This window comes from Phodopus roborovskii, unplaced genomic scaffold (genome assembly GCF_943737965.1).
Source record: "Phodopus roborovskii unplaced genomic scaffold, PHOROB, whole genome shotgun sequence".
Lineage (NCBI taxonomy): Eukaryota > Metazoa > Chordata > Mammalia > Rodentia > Cricetidae > Phodopus > Phodopus roborovskii.
Window position 1 is genome coordinate 8,326,648 of NW_026126576.1, and position 26,714 is coordinate 8,353,361.

Here is a 26,714-nt window from a genome sequence, read left to right on the forward strand (position 1 = left end):
GTCCCTTCAGAATGCCAAAACAAAATACCAGTCTAGGTGGATCATAAACTCTACTAATGTATTTCTCCAGTTTCTAAGAAATAGTAAGCTCAACATCAGTGCAGTTGCAAAGTCTGTGTCCAGTGAAGATGAAGGAGGATTTTTAAATATGTGCACTTGGGGGCAATTGAAGGTGGGGTTTACATGAGTCCACCAGACCCTCATGGTCAACACAGCTTTCAAAATCCTTACTTGCTAAACCATGATCTTAGGGAATGGAAATTCAATATAGATATATACACACATGCGCAGGCACACACACACACACACATACCCCACATATATATGTATGTATGTATGTATGTATGTATTTTCCAAGCAAGAGGTGAAGGGTAAACAGAATCATGACAATATTTAAACTGCTCAGGAAATACTTACCCCTTTCCATAAACAGTGTCATTTATTTCTATGGGAATCAGAAATGTATCTGTATTATGTCAACAAAGGACAGTCTTAAATTCCAAGTTCTTCATGTGAAAATTTCAAGTTGGTGATGTGAAAGCAGCTAGCTGAACAAATTTAAAATTTAACAAGGCATTCTTCTGTGATTGTGTCATATTGCTTCACTATCTGAAAATGGTCACTGGCAGGATTTTCTGAAATTAGGCTTAAGTTAAGAATAATCCCAAATACAAGCATCTTAGGAAGGTAGTTGTCTGGACCAGTTTCTAGTTGAAATGTCGTCAGGATGGCATGGATTTAAGCTCTGGATAATTAAGTTTAAGAAATCCTGGAGAAATATAAGCTTTTTCAAATAGCTCTAGTAATGAAAATTCTATTTATGGGCTAAAAGTATTGAATTGAAGCATAGTTCCCACTAGCATGCGGAAAGCTTTAATTTAGCTTGCAATTCAGGTTAAACTAGGCCAGATGGTTAACAAATGCATTCTCTATCTTTGGAAAAAATTAATGGGATGCGTACTCTGAGAATGTATAACTATGTGAGAGAATGGGATAGAAAGTCCCCATTTCTGTCACCGCTTATTTAAAAGCACAAACAGAGAGTGAGGAAAGGAAGTGTTTGTTTTTATATCTGTGACATTTTAGAACTAGGAGAACTTGTGTTATAGGCAACTGGTTTATAAAATAAAAATGTAGAAAGAGAGGGCATTATCAATGCTCATTTTGAAAATAAAGGTGGAAAAATTCTTCATCTGGGATTCTAGGGGATAGTTGAATATAAAATCACTTCTGGTTGGTTTTCTTTATTATTATGATTTGCATTGTAGATTGGATTCTTTAAAAGGCATGCAAAGAAGCAAGGAAAGAGGATTCAAATGAAAGGGGAATATTTTCACAAATTAGTCTTCAGGTAGCTAGAGTGATAAATAAAAACATGGATAGCTTGACTCCTTATAAATCCAGTTTAATATTAATCTCCATTATGAGAACTACTCAAAGTTCCCTGTAGTACCAAAATATTCTCAAGGAGATTAAATATTAAGTTCTTATTTTTATTTGTAGTCAAATGGTTCAGAATAAAATGGCATGTGCTGCCAAACATCGAGACCTAGGTTTAATACCCAGGCTCCACACAGTAAGAGATCACACTCCTTTTATTTATGTGTTCTTTATTCCACAACGTGTGGTGGCATACACCCCAACATACACATAACCACACCCTTGTACAAAAAAAATATAAAATGTACTTAAAATTTTATAGTGATCTATTTTTATTAGTACAAATGATCTGCCAATGAATTTGACAAGGCTAGTGTCATTAACGTAATCAAACCAGGTAGAATCTAAAGAAATTGCTGAGCCTACAGAAGAATGGAAGAGTCAACTGTGTTCATAATTGAAAGGGTGGCAACTGAAAAGGATTAGAGGGTGGATCACAATTAATTAGCCTCTGTCAGAACTTCAAGTCAAGGAAAATTGGCAGATAATAATTTACTAGGAATTATCTGTCTAAACGTGAGTACCATTCTGAACAGGTAATTAGAATTGTTAGAAGCTTCCAGCTAATGTTTTAACTCACATGACATATGGAAGCTACCTGTCACAGTACCTTGTACATAGTAATTACTCAATTAATGATTATTATTAATCTTACTTTTAATTCGAGTTCTTTAAACACTGTTTCTTTTCATTGATAAGCAATGTTTCTTTTCTACATACAATGAATTCTTGATAATAGGACAAATCTTTTAAAAGTATCTTCAAGTTAAAGTATGCCTTCACCTGGATCTCTGCACTTGTCAGCAGGGCATGAACATGACCAATAAGTATCAGGGCCATTGTTTGTTCATTAAGTGGAGAATGGCATGAAATGTACCTATTTTTAGGGATATACAAAGATAACTGCAACCATTTGAATCAAGGTGTGGAGAACTGAATTCAGATAATAGAGGATTTATAAAGTAATGAGTTTCAAATGTCTCATCATCACATGGAGCCATAAACAGAGAAGAAACACATACACACACACATGAGAGGGAGAGGGAGAGGAAGAGAGAGAGAGAGAGAGAGAGAGAGAGAGAGAGAGAGAGAGAGAGAGAGAGAGAATGGAAGTTGTTACTTTTGTCATGACAAAATTAACATTCAATCATGAAACTGAATATTGATACTCAAATATATGGTTTAACATTTATTATAGTGTATATTTAAAACACATGACTTTTGTGATATTCACAATAAGCCTTGTACTACATACAATTGTTCAATCTCATTCTGTGAATTAATAAATGATTCACAAAAGTCCAATGCTTTTCAATATATCATAAAATGTAGCTAGATGTAGATGTACATTCTATGCTACATCACATAAATGGAATATGACTCTATTACAATCATAATTATTTGAATGGGATGATTCTGGTTTTGCTGTCCATTATCCATTTGAGAACTGTAGAAGAAAAAATATTTTATTTTGTGTCATAAAAAAGTTACAGGACAAAAGGGAAACTTTAGAAGAATTATTTTTTTCAAAAGTCAGCATTTTGTATTTGATTTTTGGTTCTATATCATGCAATATCACTACTCTACAGGAGGATCATGATATCTGAATGAATCCAAACATTTATTTAATAGCTATAAAATCTTCTTGCTACTTCTCAAATGAGTTTCTTAAAATAAAATACTCAAAAATAAAGGATAATTATTTTTCTTGATTTTGTTGTCATGATTTTTATGAAATACTAGATAGAATGTGAAACATTTTAAAAATAATAATATCATATGGTTCAACTATAATGATGAAACTAACCTATGACTCATTTGAACAAAGGTCTTTAGTCTGTCTAATCTAGTACTCTTTATTGAGAGTGACAGGAAAGTGCTCTAATAGGGTCAAAGAAATTTTAAAGAAAAATGGAGATTTTATGTTCTTTTGTGAGATTTGTAAATTTGTTTATTTACTTGCATATTTGTATGCTAGTCTATAAATGTGTGAAGAATTTAGATATTTTTCTTCTTGTTAGCTTTGATATTAATGGATTACTTGTCTGTATACTTGTTCATTGTTGACTAAAATCTTAAAATTTCATCTCCTGGATTGAAGCTTAAGTTAATCTCTTGTGGAAAGAGATGCCTTCCCTTTTCAATAGTTCCCCTAAAATCAATGCCAGTGTCAGGGGAGGAATATTTCATTGGCTTGCCCTAGTTCTCACCAGCCTATAGAAATATTTGGACTGTGTTTTCCATCCTAAATTTACACATATAGATGCCAATTAAATTCAAACCGAATAGAGACAAGATTTATTTTTATTTTACATATCGATCCCAGTTCCATCTCCCTCCCCCCTCCCTTTTCCCTCTCTCCTCCCCTCACATGTATCCCTCCCACCCTTCCCTCCCACCCACCCCAACTCCACATGTGTAGGGTGATGCTATCCAGGAGGGGTCATCTAAATTTGTCACATCATTTGAAGTAGGGACTAGGACTTCTCTCCTGTCTCTAGGTTAAAGGAGTTTCCCTCCATGGGGGAATGTGCCCTCAAGGTTCTTTTGTGCATTAGGAATAAATCATGCTTCCACTGTCTGAGGTCCCTTAGGCTGCTCAGGCCTTCTAGCTGAGACCCATATTCAGGGGGGCCTGAGTCAATCCCATGCTACATTCCCAGCTATCAGACTGGGGGCCTGTTAGCTCCCCCTTGCTCAGCTCAGCTGTCTCTATGTGTTTCTGCAGCTAGGTCTTGTCCTTCCTATCTGGATCTGGATTCTAGTTTGGCTCAGTGTTTAGTTGTGATTGTTTGCTTCTGTTTCCAAAAGGTACTAGATGAGGGCTCCATGATGGTGGATAAGTTAGTTGTTGATCTCATTATCAGGGAAGGCCATTTATGGTCACCTTTCCACTGTTGCTCAAATTGTTAGTTGGGAGTCAGTTGAGAAAGAGAGAGAGAGAGAGAGAGAGAGAGAGAGAGAGAGAGAGAGAGGGAGGGAGGGAGGGAGGGAGGGAGGGAGGGAGAGAAAGCATAAAATAAGGACCCATTATAGGTTTGAAGGGAAAACTGAACCAAAAGAAATGTCCAGAGAAAAGATTTTTTTTTTTTTTTTTTTTTTTTTTGTGATTTAAGTTATGAGAAATTGAAAGAAGGACATCCTACTTTCTGGAAGTGTTTAACCACTGAATTTTTCATAGGATCCTGTTATTTGACACTTCAAACAAGGCCTAAATAAAATTTTCAGGCTTTCTTTCAACTCAAATTGTATCCCAGGTAGGCCTTAAACTTTTGATTCATTGCTGCAGCCTCCAAAGTTGCATGGATAGTAGCCACACTCATTTAGGACCAAATTACTTAAGAAATAAAATTGGATGTAAAAGACTAACATTTCCTGGAACTATGGAATTCACAACTCTGACTTTTTCATCTTTATAACTGAAAGCTATTAAATATCAATGTCATTTAATACAAGTGTGGTGGTATATACCTTTAATCCTAGACTTTTGGAAACAAGATCTTTGTGAGTTTAAATGACAAGTTCCAGGCAAGCCAGTAAGACCCTGACTCCAAAACCCAAGACAACACTAACAACAAAACATTAACAAATGACTTGGCAGGTCCCTATTCCAAATGACTTGACAAGAGTTTGTTTACCCATCCTGGAAGACATCACTCTCCCTGTGGAGGGGGGTATGGGATGGGAGGGTGGTCGGGTGGGGGAAGAGGGAAGAAAAGAGTGTACAAGTGTAATAAGGAAAATAAAATTTTTCTTCTTTCCTTTTTTAAGCAGAAAAATATCTCTTATTAGCTCAGACTCATATTTTCCCCCATGTCTTGTTTTTGCCTCGTAGTTTATAACCTTGATCCTATAGGACCGTGAGTTGTTAAAATACATTTGTCAATGCATGGTTTTGCACAAGGGTTCTGTTGCTTGCTTTTTACATCGTTGCTGTTTACTTTTACAAACTTCCATCTCTGTGCAAATGAAATATACATATGTATATGTATGTATGTATGTATGTATGTATTAGAAACACCATTCTGAGACTTACATCAGGATTCATTGCAGTCAGCATTTCAAAAACAGCACATGATTAGAATAAGAGAAATTCTCATTATTATCTTCTAAGAGGTCTAGCTTGAAACGATAGTTTTCTGAAAGTGACTGTAAGACTTCTTAGGAAGTACCCACAAGGATGGGAAGAAATGAGGCAGACAAAGGAGAGCAAATTCAATAGAGAAGCAAGCAAGGTTCAAAGTCTTTTTAGTTAACTACATGAGTTCTGGGGAAAATGGAGTCACATCCAGCATGCTGTAGTAACAGAGAGAACAGTTGGTGTATCTATACCCGAATTGGAGCATATGAAGAGCAATTCTTAGGGGCAATGGATGTTCCTACATTCTTTTAGCTTTCTGTGCAGCTATAGTTGGAAAAAGCAGTTTGGCAGCAGTTGCCTAGAAAGAGCTGTAAGTGTTAGTGAGAAGATACATGAGGATCTGTGTGGCATGATACTAGAAAGAGTAGGAGAGGAGAACTAGCACACATCTGAAGTTTCTTTTGCTACACTGCACCTATTGGAAACTTCATCTACACAATCTGGTTCTTTTCTACCACCAACATCCATCTAGTGAAAATCCAATGCAGTCTTTGAGTTCTTTGTTCTTGGGAAAGTCAGGAAAGTTGGAATTAGTTGACCTTATGTTTGATGTAGTAGATCCACTGAAAATAGTTATACTTTTTTGAAATATATATTCTTAGATTACAATGTGAGACTATTGCAATGCAAGTATTTCCTTGTAATTAAGAATAGCAGCTACAACCGAGATAAATAAAACCCTATCTCTGCTTGTTAGTTATAAGGAAGGTCAATGATATCATATGTACCTATTGTAATTACATACAGTACCTAGTAAAGATTTTATTGCTGGTAAAGTTTACCCATTTGGAATGAGATTATAATGGTTAAGCTTTCTGTCACTTTTTATGAATTTATACATTTCGTAATCTGAAAATTTGTCATATACCTTCACAATTAATATGAAGCAGTAAGATGCAGCTATGAAAAAATGTTCAATATTTGATCATTTTAATCTGAATATTTTGGGCTATAAGCTTATTTTGGATAATTTTGTGTGGTTTTGCCATACACATCAGGTTTTCATTTCTAAATACATAGTAACATATGTTCAATTCATACACACATCTGATTCTCTATCACCAATTTGATGAACTAATTTTCATAGAAAAATTATAATACAGCTAATAAATGTATTATCAGTGTGGAAAAAGTCATGGAAAGGAGGAATCATTAGAGAGGGACATAAATGACATATGTTTCACAACTGCCCAAGTACATCATTACTGTGCTTACATAGACAATGTCTATGTATTTGCAATTTAATATCACTTGCAGTTTGAAATATTTCAGGCATAGGGGATATCTTTCTATCTATATACATTTCCCTGCAGATTATTTTCAATCATTAGGAGCTCTAGAAAATGAGTGATTAAGAAAAACAGTAACCTGGAGTAATTGTTGTATGGAATACACCGATTTAGTAAAATGTGAATCTAAAGTTATGGCAAATGGCATTTTAAAAGGATAGAAACTAAAAATATGGTATTTGGTGTTGAATAAATTCAAATTATAGCAGGAAACTATATTAATTGAGAAAAAGAGTCAACTCAAGCATTGGTTTGGAACTTTATTTTTTTCTGATAACTATGTAGAAGCCCACAAGTTTACCCTGTACTTCTCTTTGGGTTCTGTAATGGGATGATCATACATTATAGCCCTTGAGAATTCCTAAGGCTTCCCCAGGTTGATGGCTGTCTTCAAAGCTTCTCTGGAGTATCACCCATTTTCTCCACTTATTTGCTGCTCAGATTCTACAGATCCTTTTCTGTCAGCCATTGGAGGGCTCTCCACCCTCATTCTTGGTGATTTAAAGAATCCTTACATCTTCCACAAGACTGATAAATGGACTTTGACAAGGGACTTACTGATATCATTGTCAGTATAAATTTGAAATACAACTATAGTAGAGATGTCTAAGTCATCTGAGAAATCTATATGGGAGTTAACCATAGCTTAAAGGTAGAGAAGAAGGGAAGCTTGCATAAGTACACTAGAATTTCATTTTACAAATGATGAACATTAAAGACAATTTTCTTTTTGCTTCTCTATGGTTGTGTTTCACTCTGCATATGATGATGTGGCCTCTTTTACCATGGATTTAAAATTGAATGATTATTGTTTGAAACTTAGTTTTGTACCATTTTATATAGCTCCATATTAGATCTATTTAAATATATCCTATAAGTAGAAAAACCTCTATTTATAAATATTTTTAATAGGAAACAAGAATAATATAAATCCATTTTTATTTCAATGCTATTTTAATAGTATACAAGTTACAAACAGATATGAAGCTTGGGTTTCAAATTTATACAGATTTGTTTCATGTTACCTCATATTCTTGACAATAAACTCATCTATCATACATTTTTAAAATCAAAAATGCTAATTTAGCATAGAATAAAGTATGATTTTTAAATTAAAATCTCTAGTTTTGTGTAGATATGTGTTAGTCTTAAATGTTAAATTCTCAAAGTAATTTTCCATGATCAACACATTTCCATTGATCAAATTGTGTTACCATCTCTGCATCCTGTTTCTTTAGTTTCAGTTATTACAATAGTAAACTGTATTTATTTTTACATTCTGATTATAATAAGTTTCTCTGTTAATGTAACAACATTGCAATGGCAGATGACCTGTGCTTTCTATCAGCAACACATTTCCTAAGAACAGCACATGGCTTTGTAAATGGCAAGTGATTAAGCAAAGCTTAATAGATGGTTGAATGAATGAGTGGTGAATGACTGTGTGATATGAAAACTAATCACACTATAATAGATTGGATTATCTTATTTGAGAGTGACTTTCAAGTTTCTCTTATTTTATCCTGCTGTCATAATGACAACCATCATCTATTCTAATGAAGTCCAGTCCCTGATATTAGTTGGAGGAGGTTGGATGGAAACCCGATGCCAGGGAAAGTCAAGTACAGCAAATCCCAAGCTATCCTTGAAATCCCCACGTTTCAACAAGAGGATGAAGGCTTCTATGAATGCATTGCAGGTAACCTTCGAGGAAGAAACCTTGCAAAGGGTCAACTCATTTTTTATGGTGAGTAAATAGAATTGCGAATTGTGTGTGGTAGTTTACTGTGCTTCAGAACAAATAGGAGAAACATCAATGTCTTGTGGACATGTGTCATGGGAAAACTTGGAAAGACATGTTTCTACCTTGATATCAGCTCAGTGATTAGCACCAATGGATAATTGTCTTTTAAAAAACAATTAAATTGTTATCTTACTGGATAAAGCACTTGTTTTACAAATATTAGGACTGCATTCAAATCTCCACCATTCACATAAAAAGTCATACATGGGAATATATACCTGTAATTCTATATGTGGGAAGATTAAGCAGTAGCCCTTCTGAGGAGAGCTTGACAGTCTATCCAATAAATGAGCTCCAACTTGAGAGAGAATCAGTGTATCAAAATTAAAGTAGCACAGGTTTGATTATGATACCCACTCAACATCCATCTCTGCACTCTGTATGTGTATGTAAGAACAAGTACAAGCATACACATACATTCAGCACACACACAGAGACACACAATGACATAAATTTCAGCACAGTCTGTGCATGTGCATGACATTGTTTATTATAGTTCAATGAAGAATGTCAGCAATTTCATGTTAACAGCATTAAAGTTTATCAAAAAGGTATTCATGACTAAAATACATTGCCCATAGAATATTCAAGAGTACTCTATGGCAATCTTAATTATTATTATGAATAAGATTTACAAACAAAATGTAAAAGTGAATAGAAAAATAGAAATGGCAGAATGTATTACATTCCTTCCACTTTTCAGTGCTTGTCTGGTCATTTTTTGTTATCTTATATGTATGTGTTTTTTTTCCTGTGTACCATATTCATGATGGTTGCCTAGGATACCAATACAGATTCCTCACTGCCATATAGGTATTAAGAATCAAGCATAAATCCTCTAGAAGAGCAGCTAGCACTATTAACTACTACTGCCCCATCTCTCCAGCACCACTAAACCTATAAAATATGTAAAGCAGTTATTAAACTATTTGATGATTCTAAGATCTAGAACTCCTAGAAACTATACTGTTCACAGCCAAAATATTTATTAAGATGTATATATAACCTAATTCTATCACTTAGAAAGTTATTAAAATAATGTTTGGATAATCTGAAAAGTTTATAATAATTATCTTATAGAAGTAATAACTGCATATCCTGTGAGGAGAACATATGTGCCTTTGGATATATTACTTTCTATTTTATTTATAATTTTCAATTTTAACCTGAAGTGAAAGTTTTTCTTATAAATAGAATGTAATTTCCTTTTTAATCATCAGTCTACAATTTTATTGATGCTTGCCAGCCAAGAAAACTAATTTGATTTTTCAATAGTATTGGATTCTTAAAGAATATTTTTGTCAGCTAATATCTCTGGCAATATATTAGTAAGGAAACAACTGAGGTTTTACCACATTAAAAATACTAAAGTTTTGATGAAAAATATTTCACACTTTTTGTCTGAATGTGCTGGGTCAGAATACAAAAATATAGACTGAATTAACAGTAAACTACTTTATTCTATATGTATCTTTCAAGACACAGAATTTTAAAAACATTAACTCATAATTTCTAGAATATTGTTAGCCATAAATAATCAGTGATGTTACAGTTTGAAGAGTTCAGATTAGTTTAGCAAGATATCACATGTACTGCTATTCAAATTCAAGGTCAAAGCTTTAAAAATTCATGTAAAACTAGACTCTAACCTCTAGGTTTCAACACAATGGTCCAAGTCCATCTCACTAGTAAGCTGTTTTTGGAATTAAAATAAAACAATGATGGATTAGATAATCAGTTTTTACCATAGCCACATATTAATTTATATCACACAAACTAAAGAGAAATAATCCTATGCTAGAGCTGCATCATATTTGAAAATCAAGAAGGTGTTTCCATTTATTATATTGATGAGCTTAAATACAACTCAGTAATAGAGAGTGACATTGTATCTCCTTCTGTATTTTGTATTTTAAACTCTGAAATTAGCCTTTGATGTATTACTATGGTTAAAGAGAGTATAATATGTTTAAAAGGGTCAGCTGGTGTTATATATCTACCAGTAGGAGAGAAATTTGGTAAACCCAAAATATTAAATTAATTTTTCAATTCTTACATAGGCAAACATTTAAGACCTTTCTCATGAAAATGCTAAGAATTTGATAAATATGCACATTAAATAAATATGTCTTAATATTGTAATTGTTTCATTAAGCAATATGTATGTATGTATGCATGCATGTGCTATGTATGTATACATGTTGTATTTTGAGGATTAAGAAGTTTAGATTTAAGGGAATGTACAGCTATTGTAGAGGACCTGTTTTCAATTTTCAGAAACTGTATCAGCACGTCAAAGTGTCAGTCTGCAACTCCATCTTCATGTGAATCTGACATCTCTGGTCTCTATAGGATATGTATGTTCCTCCACACAGACAGACACACAAACACATCATATAAATACACATATATTTTTATATATAATTTAAATTGATAAATATGAATCTTTTAAACTTAGGTCTTAGACTTCACAAGCTATGAAGCTGTATATAAAAATGCAATTTTTCTCAGGTCAAATATATCACAATTTTCTCATAAATAATTACAAATTATTTTATTAATAGCACACAGAAAGAAGGTTCAGTTTTTGACAGGGCACTGGATTCTTATACACTGTGCTGTGATTTGCTTCTCAAGGCTTCAGGAAACATGTTCTAAAATTGGAGATAGATCTTATTTCCAAAGGAGATAATCACAGGCTGAGTCTCACCACCCAGGGATACCATGACTCCTTCTATTTGGTGACCAGCTCCCTACAGAGCCTTAATGGAGGCTTGTATCACAGTAGAAAATCCTGGAATCAGACACATGGGTTTTGTGGTAATAATATTTCAACTCCACATGGCCTCATTTCTTCCTCTTCTTGCTATAGTTGAGTGCACAACACATTACAGTTCTAGGCTGAATGAGTCTGGTATCAGATGCCTGTTAAGTACTTCGTTTCACAGTCACATTTATTTTATTTTTGCTTCTTCAACAGCCTACTCGGCACTATTGTATCCACAGACAGGATGTGAAGTAGTATGTCCTTGAATGATTGTAGGCAAGAACCAAGGAATACTCGCCTCCCGGCCTCCCTTTGCTTTCCCTAGGTAGATAGCTCATTAAAATACATTAGAAGTGTGTTTAAAACAAAATAGTACTTGTTGTTGGCTCAGTCAATAACTTCTCTTTCATTGACTCTTTTCTGAGCTAGCTGAAGAATCTTATTCTCAAACTTCTCCACTGTAGTAGCACTTAGCAAAAAGGCAGGGCTTTCCTCTGTTCAATGATTATAATTTGGCTTCTGATTTTTTTAAAATACCATTTGAAAGGGTTATCTGACATCTCTGCAAAAATTCTAGAGGCATCAGATCCTGCTGAAGCAAGGGTTACAAGTAGTTGTGAGCTCACAATGTAAAAGTGTCAAACATCAAGCTAGACTTGTCTAGACATTCCGAGGAAAGGCAGGTACTCTGCCTTCCACAAGGATAAAAGGACAGAACTGAAGGAGATAAGAGATCAGCAATTGTGTGCAGGTTTTAAGTAACTGCAACTAAGAACATTCATGTTAGTGAATCTCATATGCAGCCCAGCTCTCTTCCTGAATGACAGGAAGGCTAACAGCTCCTTCCTTTCCCATTTGATACACCAGTTGCTTTATGCTTACCACTGTACAGAACTTTCTTTGATCAGAAAAATGGATTTTTTAAAACTCCATGTGAAGGTACAAAATTAAGTATTTCACTCTACTACAACTTGCAAAGTCTGCATTCCATCTCAAGAGTCCAAAAGATATTGGATTATCTTATTAAAAGTGGGGGCTCACATTTATGTTATGTCAAGATATAGGGCTGTACTATTTCTGGGTGAGACATTTAAAACATATACATTAATAGAAAATTTGCTCTCAAATTGTTTAGATTTAGTCTTTAGTTCTAAAATGATTTAAGCACTGTGATTTAGCATGGCAATATTCTTTAACTCTCTTCTCCATTTTGACCTTTACTCAGAAATTTATAAGTTGCTGCACAGGTGCAGCAAAATGACAGACAGCAACCTTTAGCTTGAGCCAAATATGGGGTGATAATTGTGAAAGTTGCCCCTGCTACACTCCTGAAGTTCTTCTCACCCTACCCCCACCAAATACCTCACATATTGTAATGGCAGTTCACCTGGATCCGGTTAACCCCCTTGTAACTAAGAACATGGAACTGTGTTACCTTGATGATTTAATTATTGCCAACAATATATTCTCAACATGTTTCTTTCTTTTTTTTTTTTTTTTTTTTTGGTAAACAGCTCCTCCTGAATGGGAACAGAAAATCCAAAATACATACCTTTCTATTTATGACAGCTTGTTTTGGGAATGCAAAGCTAGTGGAAAGCCAAATCCTTGGTACACATGGTTAAAGAATGGTGAACGCCTCAACCCAGAGGTAAGAAACTATATATTAGAAATTCATCCTCTTACATTTTATTAGAATAAAACTCTTCCTCAGTATCATCTCATGTCTTTGGAGTATTCAGTATACTCCGGGGAAGGTAACTTCTATTTATATAATCCTTAAACAAACTCAAAGGAAGAAAAGAGGGCTGGAATTAAAAATTTGTACATATTCATGCTGTTAGTGGTGAATCTACAGATGTCTTTAGCACATGTGCAAGCAGCTCTAACTGGATTCAATTAGATCATTAAAAAGAGAATAAAAGAAAAATAAAAAGAAAGATGAAAACATGAAGCTCTGAGCGGATGTTCAGGATGGATATAGGGAGGTTGCTGTGGGGAACTATCAGAGATATAATCAAGAGATATTGTATCAAGTATGAAATCTCAAGGAAAAAATAAATATTCTAAACACAATCAAATTAAAACCATTTCACGATTGCATCATTTTCAAAGCAAACAACTGATGTGCTCTCCTGTGTGTCAGGTCTCTTGCTCTGTTATTTTCTGTATATTGTGTTGTCCTCAAGATAATGTAAGAGAGATAGATAGTGATCATTCCTTCAAGCATATGAAGAAATATATTTCAGATAGGCTGAGAAACTTGACCAATATTTCACCTCAGCTACTAAAATTAAAATTAGCTTTCAGGACATTACCTGTGGGTACCATCCAGTTAAGATACACAGAAAAGCAAAATTATTTTCCAAGGTTACAAAACAGTGAGTAGATGTTGTCTTCTAAACTTTGTCCAATAGGAGGACTCAGAATCTGAGTTGGTACCTTCTCCTCCTTTTAAGAAAATGAAGACTGTCTCTGCTCCAATAAGAAAAGATCAGAGGCTTTGTACACAATTAAATATGAACATACTTTCTTTTACAATGTCTGTCCCATGAGAGAACTTTTCCCCATCACATTATCCAGATAATTGTGTTAATGTTATATTTTATATTTCACACATAGCCATAGGCAGAGTCATAAAATAAACAATAAACAATATGTTATTTGAGAAAGCTAAAACCAATGTTTTTTTTTTTTTTTTTTTTTTTGTGTGTGTGTGTGTGTGTGTGTGTGGTGTGTGGTGTGTTTGGTTGCCTAGATCCTTCTCTAGAATGCCTTTAGAATACATTTTCTTTTTCTTTGTTTTCTCTAACCCAATTACCTTATCCTTAGAGAACAATATCAGATTCATGGAAATGTTTACTTTAGGTTAGACTTTTACTATTACTTTATTTTGTATATTCAAAATTATATTTTGTCCCCTAAAAGACCCCTTGGAGCAGATGCTTCATGCAGAGACAGGTAGGCTTTAGAGGAGGTTACAGAAAGGAAGACTCTGGCTTCTCTAACTGAGAACCTAGGCAACACATTCCAGAATGAGGGTACTTTATAAATTATTTTGAATATCATAAAATACATAATTCCAAATATTCCATTCACAGGATGTCAATTTTCACAGAAATGACATAGTGTGGATGATTCCAGTCCTCCAAAATTATTCCACAAAACATATATTTTGTACTCTTTTTTTTTCTTTAACTTGAGAAAGCCACTCAAGATCTCAAAGTGAAAGTTCTCAGTGATAGGCGCAAATGTCGTTCATTAATATATTTTGTGCAAGAGTATGCTAACATTAACAATGAAACACCTTTTATATTAATGCAAAACACCTTTTGATATCTACTCCTTTATTAGGAGAGAATACAGATTGAAAACGGCACTCTTATCATCACCATGCTGAATGTGTCAGACTCCGGGATCTACCAATGTGCGGCAGAAAACAAGTATCAGACAATCTACGCAAATGCAGAACTGAGAGTGTTAGGTGAGCCTTTCATTTATAACCAAGACATTTGAAATGAAACCTTTACATACTATTATTTCTGTTTCATCTGAACCTGATTTTTCCCCTGTGAACTAGAAATTACTTTCCCTAAAAACAATAAGAAATATTTCAATCAGCTTTTTACAAAATGAAAGGTTTTAATTATTTTTCTATTTTGACAATGCATTAAGATCCATCATTATATTTGTGCCAAATTCAGAAGGAATTTAATCAACTATTTCTAGTGGGTGGTCTTGAATACAAAACAATGTCATCCAATGGGGAGTCTTTTCAGCTACAGATATGAGTGTGAGAGTTATTTTCAACACATAGGCATAAGAAAAGCAATTAACAGTTTATAGAGACTTAATACATGGTGACACACGTTATCCCCTCTATAGTGAGCACTGGCTGTCCAGTAGGACAATGTAGCTGTCAAACAAGTCAGTATAGCTTGGCCATTACACTGAGAATGCTTTCCTGCAAATGTGAAGATGTGTGGGCTCAGGATGACTGCTGTAGCTGCAGACATCAAGTCCACGTTCAGGGCAGAAGTAAAGGGAGAACACAAATCCTCCCATATCTGTCTCTTATTAAAAGAAGAACAATTCCTTAAACTTCTCTTCATTTACTTTACTAGAACTCTGTCATACTGTCATGCAGATACTGAAGAAAACATAGAACAAAGAAAACAGTTCCTTGGGGTAGTAAGTACTAAGGTTGGAACAGTGTGAAATTGGCACCTCATGAAATTCAAACAATGGTGTCAGCTGCAATAAGTGAGTGTGAGGCATTTTTATTCATGAGTTGATTAGCAATCAGAAGAATGGAGGAAACAAGAAGACAGCAAGAGATCAAATATTATAGGTTTCTGGATGTCAGGCATCTTGTTCATTCTTTAATCACTACTATTTCAATGGACATTTATTATACCCAGGCTCCAAGAATAAAAATATTCATGGGAGAGAGACCTGCACCCTTACTGAACTTACACTTTAACTGAAAAAAATAGCCAAATTTAAAATGAATTGCTGGTATGCAAACACAAAGCAAGCAGAATAGAAGCTTAGTTGAGAACACTCTATTAAATATGGGATCACAAAAGCAAGTTGCATTGGCCAGAGAAGCAATTCCCAAAGAAGGCAAGAAATCAGATAGTCTGAAATATCTGAAAACCTCAGCTCTCTTGGAGTTTAGAAATTGAGATTAGATACACAGATCCAACATCCAGGAACATGGGAGGCTTAGATGCTTCCCAAGCCCATTTATTGTTCTCTTTTCAGTGAACTATTATTTTTTCCAACATGGTAGAAACAACACTGAGACTGAAAAATGTGATATTTTTAACTATACCTGGCTCATCTACTTCTACTGAAGACAAATTATATTTTTACACCTAAATTTTCTACAAGAAAGTGGACATAGTGTCAAAATACTTCTGATTTGCTTCAATGATAAATCATATATATATATATATATATGTGTATATATATATATGTTTGTATGTATACATATATACATACACATGCACATATATATATGTGTAGGTTTTTTATGCATTGTATATATTGTGTGACTCTCTCTCAGTGTGTGTGTGTGTGTGTGTGTGTGTGTGTCTGTGTGTACTTAAACTGGCCTTAAAACAGCTTGAGTATGTTACACTTTGTTTTGAATACTAATGTTAAATTTCATCCAGCATATTAGTTTTATCTTAAGTTACTGTGTGTTAATTGAGTGAATTAATTATTCAACTTTTAAATTTATTTTTAGCCTCAGCTCCAGATTTCTCAAAAAATCCCGTCAAAAAAAATTCAATTGTTCAAGTCAGTGGTGACATTTCTATTGAATGCAAACCAAATGCCTTCCCTAAAGCATCTATTTCTTGGAAAAAAGGAACAGAGAGCCTAAGGCCAAGTAAAAGGTAAAACATCGTTACTTTGTAAAAACATTACTGTATTTTATAATGTACAATCTAACAAGCTCAACTTTTTCCTCTGTGACAAACTTTCAGTACAGTACCCCTAGATGCCAACAGTTTCACGTGCTATACAAACGTAAGTAGTTATAAAGCTAAAGCCTGTTTGTGTGATTTGACTGCAGTATTTTCACTATGCACATTTATAATAGAGGTATATTTTTAAAATCCTTTAAGATCCTTTTATCTGTATTCAGTTTGAAGGCTTTTTGCTGACCTAACCTGCTGAGAAATCAGTAAGAACATTATACAAAGGCAAGAGACATGCCTAAGAACACACCTGGTGCTGTGGCTTTTAAATAGTCACACAGGTGTTCACCCCATGACTAAATGAATTCACCACATGAAAAAAATATGGAGAGGTTCCTGTAGAGAAGCAAGAGAGGTTTCCTTCCAGAATGGATGCAGGTGAGAAATATGAAGTCATCACTTGGATGTTTTCTAGGACAGAGCAGAATAACAGAATATGTTTCATTTTCAAACATATACTGCACTTCATGAAATTGAGCTATAGATCCTTGTTCATAGAGAGGATGGTCAGTCCACAGTTGGCAGCTCTATTTGAATCATCCCTGTGTGTGACTGAGTTGTCCTGTTAAGAATAAACCATTGTGCATATAAGTTCATTGAGCTTTTCTACATCTTATATAGCAGTGATGCTCATCTGACAAGACAGGGCATGTGAAAGAATGAAGTGCAATAAAAAAGGCTGAAACACAGACAAGGGGATGATGGACTGACAAATAATATGAGCCTTATTTGGGGCATGGGCTACCAAAGAGGTCTCTGTAAGAATCAGAGCCTGAGGCCTGCTTGTAAAATCAGGTACTTGTAGGACAGAAAGGGATAGGTGAATTCAAAAAGTTTCCATTGTTGTCTACAGTTGGCTATTGCTAGGAGTCAGCAGTTAGTAGACAGTTAAAGAATGTCAGGTGATGGGTAAACATCTTTGCTAAATGGCCTTTACTTGGAGTCCACAGGTCAGGGAAGGCAAAAATCAAAGAGAACATTCATCTGGAAACTAGATTATTGTGGTTAAGAGAATGGTCACAGCTCAATTAAAATGGAACAGATTTTACCCCATGACTTGTCACTCCGTAAGTGTGCCAACTGGTAGTTTTAGAGAGAAGTATCATAAAGACTAGTATGTGAGCTGACTCTTTACATGAACGCTCACAGCTTGATTTCAATCAAGCATTGCTTTCTACAAAAAGTAGATTCATTGTGTAACATAGCCAATGCTGCAGGATAAACTAGAAATATGGATTTTGGCCAAGAACCTCTGAAAGTTTTTCTAGGGAAACATACTCCATAGGCTGGATGTGAGGACCTTGGTTTGATGTTAGCAGTCATAATATTTCCCTTTTAGCAAATGAAGAGATAATGAAAAGAAAAACAACAAATTTGTATTAGGGCTGATGGTTGTCCTGGCTCTATCTTCTGTCCTATAGACCTGTCTATATATCTGATGAAGTATTTGAGAGGAAGCATCCTAATCCCTTCATCAATTCCTTAGTCTTACCTTTATAAAAAGATTTTATATCCCTGGATTAAACTTCCTAAATTGCAATTCCCTTGAATTTTGAATGAACGAGCTAGAAAAGATGAATGGGTAGGGATTTAGAGTCCTAGAGAGAGAGGCTTTATTTAGTAAAATGCCTCAAGACAAAGGGACAGGTGTATGGGTGTAAGGCAATGGAAAGGTAAAGGGAACCTGTAACCAGAGCAAAAATTAGCCCCCTCTGAGAGTTTGATGCAGGTGTTTCCTGCAGAACATCACATACTTGTTTTCCATATGTTTTCTATTTCATCCCTAAAATTGAAACAAAATGGAAACACACCGATATGGAAGAATACTCCAGACATCACATGCCATCATACAGTGTATCTAGATGATATGTTTCCTCTACTGCTATGGGTCCCCAAACACTGATTAATTCTTCTGTGTTGGATAAAATGGTTCGAAAGAGTGAAGGGAAAGAGTAAGAAGAGTTTTAGTGACCTTCCATGACCTTAAAATGTCCAAACACAAGGTATGTGAGGAGAAAAAGGAGTATCTGAGAAACTGTAAGAAAATTTGCTGGAGTTGTGGGGGCTAACGTGCTGAAAGAAAATCCAGAAAGTATGAGGAGCACTACATTTTCAAACACTTTTAGTTTCTTTTTACAGAATTTCCCCCAGATAGAATCAATCTCAGCCTCAGAGCAGTAACTAATGGTCATGGCATATGCAAGCACATCTCACAGTGATGAAAGAAATGGTTCTGTGGCCTCTTAGCCTACACAATCTTACAAAAAATATCTTCTACTAGTTTGGGGATTCATTACACATTTTAAAAAGTAGAAAGCAAACAAATTAAGTTCTGAATGTACATTCTAAAAAATTGAAGAAATAATTGAGCCCTAGCAGTATGTAGTAATTACAGACATCTGTGTCTACCTGATATGTTGAATATTAAACAGTAATTGGTAAAGGACATGAACCTAGCTACATGAGACATCATATCTTTGTAGGCTTTCTCCCCGTTTCCTCTATCTATCACTTTTTTTTCCTCACTGGTTTCATTAAGTGTCTGACTTTAAGCTGATTATTGGAAAATACATTATCTGTGCTTGTAGAAGTACTTTTTTTGTTGGAACTGCCAGCCCAGAAGTAATGATATGGTAACTTAATATTAATAAATTTGAAAACTTGAACATTAGCTTATGCATGTCCTACTAGCTCTTATAACTTAAGTTAACCTGCTTTTATTAATCTACATTATTTTATGTGGTTCAGTTATCTCTCTTCTGTACTTTATGTTCAACCTCTTCAGTGTCTCCCTGCTGTCTCACTTGTAATATACACACTTAAATTCCTTCTTATCATCATCATCTATCTCTCTAGAAAACCCACTTATCCTCTTAGCTCTTTATTCTACCAATCACAAAAATACATTTTTACACAGTATTCAAATATCCCTTTTTTATTTTTGTTTAATATTTTGTTTCTTATCGATCCCAGTTCCCTGTCCCTCTCTTCTTCCCTCTCTCCCTCCTTCCCTCCATCTGTCCCATGCCCTCCACCATGGATGTAGTCCAGGAGGAATCAACAAAATCTGTCAAGTCATTTGGAATAGGGAGTAGGCCCTCCCTCCTGCCTCTAGGTTAAGGGGATATCTCTCCATGGGGAATGTGCTTCCAAAGTCCTTTTGTGCACCAGGGATACATTCTGGTTCGACTGCCAGGGGTCCCTTAGACTGCTGAGTCCTTCTAACTGAGACCCATGTTCAGGGGGTCTGAGTTGGTCCAATGCTGGTTTCCCAGCTATCAGTCTGGGAGTCCATGAGCTACCCCTTGTTCAGGTCAGCTGTCTCTATGGGTTTCTGTAGCTTGGTCTTGTCCCCATTTTCTTATCTTCCTCCCTCTCTGAATCTCCACATTTCCCTGATTAATCTAAATAAAAAGGAAAGGTTTAAATTTCTAACATAGTAAAACTATATACAATAAATGCAGTTATCAAGCAAGAATTGCATTCACAATGTTTAGTCCATCTGTATTTGGCAAATCTTGAGAAAGTAATAAATTATCTTTCCTATATTAGTGAGACTAAAGTTTTATTACTAAACCACTTTTATCACAGCTTGTATTACCATCCTAAAAATATCTTTTTTGATCTTAAAAAATACCTTTTCAGATAAGCAACTTAAGCTTTTGTTTCTTAACCTTGTAAATTTGATATCTCTTATGTAAGTTTATTTCTGAATTTGGTAACAAGAAAAACTGTTAACAATAACTATCTAGTCTTCAACCCCATCAAGGACCTCATTAAAGAGAAGTATATAATAGCATCTGAGTAAACAGGAAGTGCAGAGCAAACCACCCCCCAAAATATAGAAATGACAGAGACAACTGGGCAGTCACCTGCAAAGTGGGAGCATCAATCTTCAGCCTACATGATTAGAATTTCTGACTAACTTTTATGTGAAGCAGGAGTTTTGAAGAACTGCATTCCTTGTCTTGGCAAAGTATAGCAGTCACTTTCTTTTGTATCCTACTCATTCAATTTGGACAGCATATCATCAGTAGTTAAAGCAAGGGCAATTTCTAGCCCAGATGGCCAGTTTTGTCACATTGAAAGCAAATTCCATATGGAGATTCTTCAGTTCCCAGCATCCCTTTTTGAAGTAAATTGGTACTGCAAGAAAAGATATGTCTGACTGTCATAAAAAGCCTTATTTTATTAAAAAATCTTAAATGCCATAATCTGTAGATGAATGTTTGAAGACCATCTGTCTATCTAAAATATTTCTCTCTTTGACTTTAAAAACATACGTACATGTCTCCAAGTTTGAATATTGTAGATAATTAATTGCCAACCTGTATTTCTTAATTACTTATACAATTTCTAATAATAACTTTTAAGGATTAAAACTTTACATTATATTTTAAATGAGCTGTATAGGTCCAATAACTTAAACAAGACTAGAAACTTATATATAATATGTATAACAAAAAGTAACCTTAATTTTATGACAATTTGAAAAAAATCATTCCAATGTAAAATATTTGAGACTATATGTTGTTTTTCAGTTTAAAGGCAGATTCAATAATGTACCCTTTTATCCTGTCATTTTTATATTTCCTGTCTGTTTCTTTTCAGAAAGAAATCCATGAAATCAATCTCCTTTGTTTAATTATTTTCAGAACATGATCAGTAACAACATGAATCTTATCCCCCAAAACAATGACATACATCCACTGAATGATCAGAAACCACCCACTCTGCCTTGAGAATGTGGGTATCCATTTTCCTAGATTGCTAGATAATTGATGGTCAAGTCTTGGGAGAGTTAGCTGTATTATTTTTTCGTTTAGTCTCTGTGTGATGTGAAAGTATAGAGCTTATTTGAGTTTTGGCTGGAGTAGTCTGTGAGGTGGGACCATCACAGTTAGCACCTTTGATGTTGGTCTGAATGTAGACTTTTGAGGAAACTGCAACAGAGGCATTCTGAGAGGCTAGACGTCCCTGCTAATTTTTTAAGTTGATGTTCTGAAAACACATAAACCTTTTTGTTGTTGTTGTTTACTTTTCAAGACAGGGTTTCCCTGTATTGCTTTGGAGACTGTCCTGGAACTAGCTCTGTAGACCAGGATGGCCTCGAACTCACAGAGATCTACTTGCCTCTGCCTCCAGAGTTCTGGGACTAAAGGCATGAGCCACCAGCATCCAGCGAAAACACAAATTATTAAAGGTAACATGCACATCAGCATTAACAGAAGTATGGAATGGGCAGTGTGCATAAGTCAGCTAAAGATGATTTTCTTTATGTTTGGTTGCTCTGTGGATCTTTCAGGTTTAAGCCGGACTCCAAAGTTTTTAATCAATGTTAGAGTAATTTAGATAATCACCACATATGATATGCTGCCATTTGTACTGGCTCAATAGTTTTCCTGTGGTTTGGTCATAAAGACTTCCAAACAACTTGAAGGTAACAAAATAAAAAAAAAAATACAGTACTGTAGAAAGAACAAAGGGAAAGTATAGGAAAGATGGGTAGAAAGAAAGGAGAAAGTAAAGAAAATAAATTGGAAGGTAAGGAATTAGGATTACTATTCGCTAGTGTATTATAAAAGTTGAGTTGACTAGCCTACAATGTTTTACTTAGATTATATATTTGAAACATTTCTCTACTATAGGCCTCCTTAAATAAAATAAGTTAAGGATAACATTATTTTTGGCCTCATCCTCTTGAGGAATAGGTGGAGGATGGGATGGGTGCATCAGTGGGGGCCATAAGGATGAGACAGGGAACTGGGATCAATATTTTTAAAAAATAAAATAAAACATTTTATAAAAACCTCCCAATATTTAAAATAATAGATTATGATGCTGTCTTTAAGACATCAGATATAAGATAGATTCTTTCTTTTAAACTAGTAGACTGTCCATGAGAAGGGAACTAAATAATTTTCCATAATCAGACCCTACCCTATCAAATCACTGTGATTGGACACAGAAAAATTCCTAGCAAAGTAATTGTATATAACTTTTAAATAGTTAACATAATGGAAGACAATTTCAAGAAGAAAAAATATTAAAGTGCTAGGCACTGAAACAGACACACATACACACACACACATACACACACACAATTTAGACAGCTTTTTCTGCTTTGGTCATCCTAGAACTGAGCTGAACTTGAACACACAAATTTTTACCTGCCTCTGCCTCTCAAATGCTGGAATTAAAGGTATGTGCCACCAGTATTGGGCTCACAAATTAATCCTTATTACATCTAGAACATAAAATTAAGACTATTGGGATTACTATATCTCTGTATCTGTATGTGTTCAAAGGTGTGTGTGTGTGTGTGTGTGTGTGTGTGTGTAGATTTTTAAAGGCAATTGGAATTAAATTTTCTAAGAGTCAGCAACAGAATTTTGGATAAAAAGAATGGTCACAGATTATTTTAAAATATATTTTAAAAGTTGGGGTTAATTGTGTAAGTAAATACACTGTTGACTAGTCTGATTTAAAGGGGAATACAGATTATTGTGTTCATTTTCCAATTTGTATAAGGCCACATCCTGACCTTAAACAAGAAAGCCAGAGTCCCTGCACATGTTCTTAATGTCACTTCAAGTTCATAATTTTATTTTAATAGAAAATAAATATTTAACTTTATACTTCTGCTGCTGGTTGTAAATGACTCACTTGAATTCGTAGAAAGAATGAAAGAGAAATGTAGAAAACTAGTTGAAATTTTCAGTGATTCTAAATCGAAGCTTTCAGTTCTTGATTTTGGGAGTGTCTCTATGGGAAAACAGACCTTTTTAGTTTCTGGTATAAAACTTCTATATGGAACTGTCTTTGAAATTTCATTATCACTAACTCCAACTGCCAATAAAGTGTAACTACCTGAAGGTGGTTGAGAGAGATTTAAAGAAGCATTTTCAAAGTAATCAAAGTGTATTGCCTAGTTATAAAAAATGGTGGCAATATATGTGTTTGGACAATTTCTTCCCTCTTTCATGAATTTGGAGGTTCCATCATGAACCCAGTAGGTGATGAAGTGTACATTTGGAGACAAGTTGCCTCCTTCTGTATCCAGGCTGTTTCCTCTCTGGTGCTAAAGGAGGGTTTTTTTAACATTCCCTAAAGCACAGTCATGGTGACAACTGCTTTAATCTATTGAAACATAAACTTAGATCAACAACAGCTCTTAATATGGCTAACATATATCGTATTACCTTATTTACCATCATCAAAGTATTGGCTACTTAAAACTTTCATTTCAACTCTAATAGTACATGAACATGGAAAATTCTGAAGGTAGAATATGTGAACATGATTATTGTAATCAAAGAGTCCAGACCTGCTTGATTTTTGTGGTGAATAAATAGTCATACAATGTCTGTCTGTTTCATTGCAAAGTGCTCAGCATTGAACATTAGATAGCATAGGTTCTGGTCACTCTCCTTGAGGAGTATTGCTTCCCTGAGTGAAACCAGCAGACTACTGTTTCTTCTTTTAGATCACTATAATAATTAAATGTTGATTATTATACCCACATAATGACTGTCTGAATTGAGATTATGGTCAACATCAACAGAAATGAGGTCTTGGATAGTTGAAACAGTAAGTTCTCTGTTGACTGCAAATTTATATATGCCTCAATGATTTACTCAAGTGGGAAATGACTAAACTAAACACAGTTCCTTCTATGAGTTATCAAACAAATCAGCTGATCTGTTTGAAGAGAATGCAGATACTTTAAGGAGAACTCTTATTGAGTTTTAATATGTATCAGGAGAAACAAATAGGCCTAATAAATGTTTATTCAAGGAGAAATAACTTACAACATAGATGGATGAACACCAGCAGGTCCCAAGGATGCTTCTGGATGCTCACCTGTCCCCGTGCTGCAAGCAAGAGAGTCCCGGGGCCCCTTCCTCAGAATTAGTTTCCCCAGGTAATGTCTGCCCCTATCCCTAATCCCAATAGGCGTGGTCTGTGCTGTGGGTGATACGGTGAATATGTCACTACAAACTCAAACTAGTGAGAGAGCCCTTGAAGACATTGAGCTTCATTCTTACACTTAACATTTAAGTTTGTTGATAGAAAACTCAACACAATCTAGAAAATTAACACATTCAATATATATATTTTATGTCCTTCAGTCAGTGCAAATTAAAGTTAACCTTACATATGTTTTAGCGGTTGTAAATTACATCAGCCACTTTTGTTTTGTAGTGACAAAATACTATAGCCAAAAGCAAATTATGGAATTGTTTATTTATGCTTACATTTCCAGGGGGAAAGTCCGTAATGATGGGCAAGGCATAGCAGCTCGGTCAGGGACCCAAAGCTGAGAAATCATATCTTCAAACACAAACAGGAAGAAGAGACAGGGACCTGGAAATTGAGTGAGGCTGTATAGTTTTAAAGGCAGCCCCAAGTGACATACTTCCAATTGCAGGCCTCTGCCTCCTCTCCCTCCAAACAGTCCCACCACATTGGGACTAAACGTTCAAAGAGTAGAACCTATAGGGCATATTTCTCACTCACACTATTGCATAAAGCTGAGGTAAAACTTCAAATATTAATAAAACCATGGTGCACTTTTATTTGTGAATTCTTTAATAAGTTTCATAAATATTAACTGAACAACTTTTATATTCCTACTAGTATACTACACCCTGAGAATAAAGTGTTAAACTAGGTAGCTACAGGTATATAACGTTTCCTTCAAACTTTCTTAAGAAATAGTTTTTCCTGAAAGTTATTTGGAATCAAAGACTGTGGTTCAGGCCTCAATTTTACTTCTCATTTAGTTGATAGCTTCTAGGAAATCCTTTAGTTTTTCTGGTTCTCGGTTGAACCATTTTAGAGAAAATAGTTCTTGTCTCTCACAGAGGGGTATCTGTGATACAAATGGCACAGCCAATGTAGGACATTATATCTCCATGTTGGAAGATATCTATACATTTTTAGAAGTAATTTTGACCTCTGTGCAGTTCATTCTGTGAATGCTTAGATCCATCAGAAAGAAGAGCAACCAAAACCTCACCTTGGGAGGTCATGGTAAATGACATTGCTCATGTCTTCAAGGTATTCTCAGGCAAATGAAGGAATTAATTCCACATCTGCTCTACTTGATTAATCACTTCTTTTCCTTGAACATCTACTGAGCCAGTACCTGACAGAAACCAAAAGCCCTAAATGTATCTCCTTTATTCCCAGTAAGCGCTGGCTACCTATTCAGGGAACATGTTGTGAATGTAATAAGAAATGTTAGCCTGCTGAATAGACAGTTCAACAGTGTGCTCTACCAGGCAACATTTGACACTAGGAATCACTGACCCTTAGTGGTAATAGAGTTAGGAACTACAAACTACAAAACCAAAGAGAAACAGAGCAATAGTATTGTCCTATTATTGGAAGAAACACAGTGGAAGCCATAAGTAATTCAGTGAATTTCTATCTCATTTCTAAAAACATAAAAATAAGGTAAAACACACATATCCAAGGAAATATTGGATGATTGTAAAAAATATCCATTAAGGCAACTCTTATTTGCTACACAATGTATCTGGCCTCTTATATATCTCAAAACAAACACATTTTCCCTTATAGTGATATATAACTGAGGATCAGTGTTCGCACAGAGTACCTGTTACACTGGTGTCATTTTACAACAGGTAATCTCAAAGATTTCATATAAAGGAACCCCAGCATTTGTCTTCAGGTTTCCTAGAAATGGGGAAATCTATTCCATGGCAGTTGGTCTTAGAATGATATCATTTTTTACAGGTTCTAAACAAGAGAACAT

General features: G+C 34.9%; 1 protein-coding gene across 1 annotated transcript in view; it reads left to right on the forward strand.

Moving 5' to 3' along the window:
- Cntn6 (contactin 6) overlaps positions 1–26,714 on the forward strand; it is a 197,064-nt gene that overhangs the window by 95,065 nt on the left and 75,285 nt on the right. Inside the window, exons 5-8 of the mRNA XM_051203481.1 lie at positions 8,433–8,617; positions 12,956–13,092; positions 14,796–14,925; positions 16,696–16,846. Of these exons, the coding sequence (XP_051059438.1) occupies positions 8,433–8,617; positions 12,956–13,092; positions 14,796–14,925; positions 16,696–16,846 (603 nt within the window). The remainder of the gene's footprint in view (positions 1–8,432; positions 8,618–12,955; positions 13,093–14,795; positions 14,926–16,695; positions 16,847–26,714) is intronic.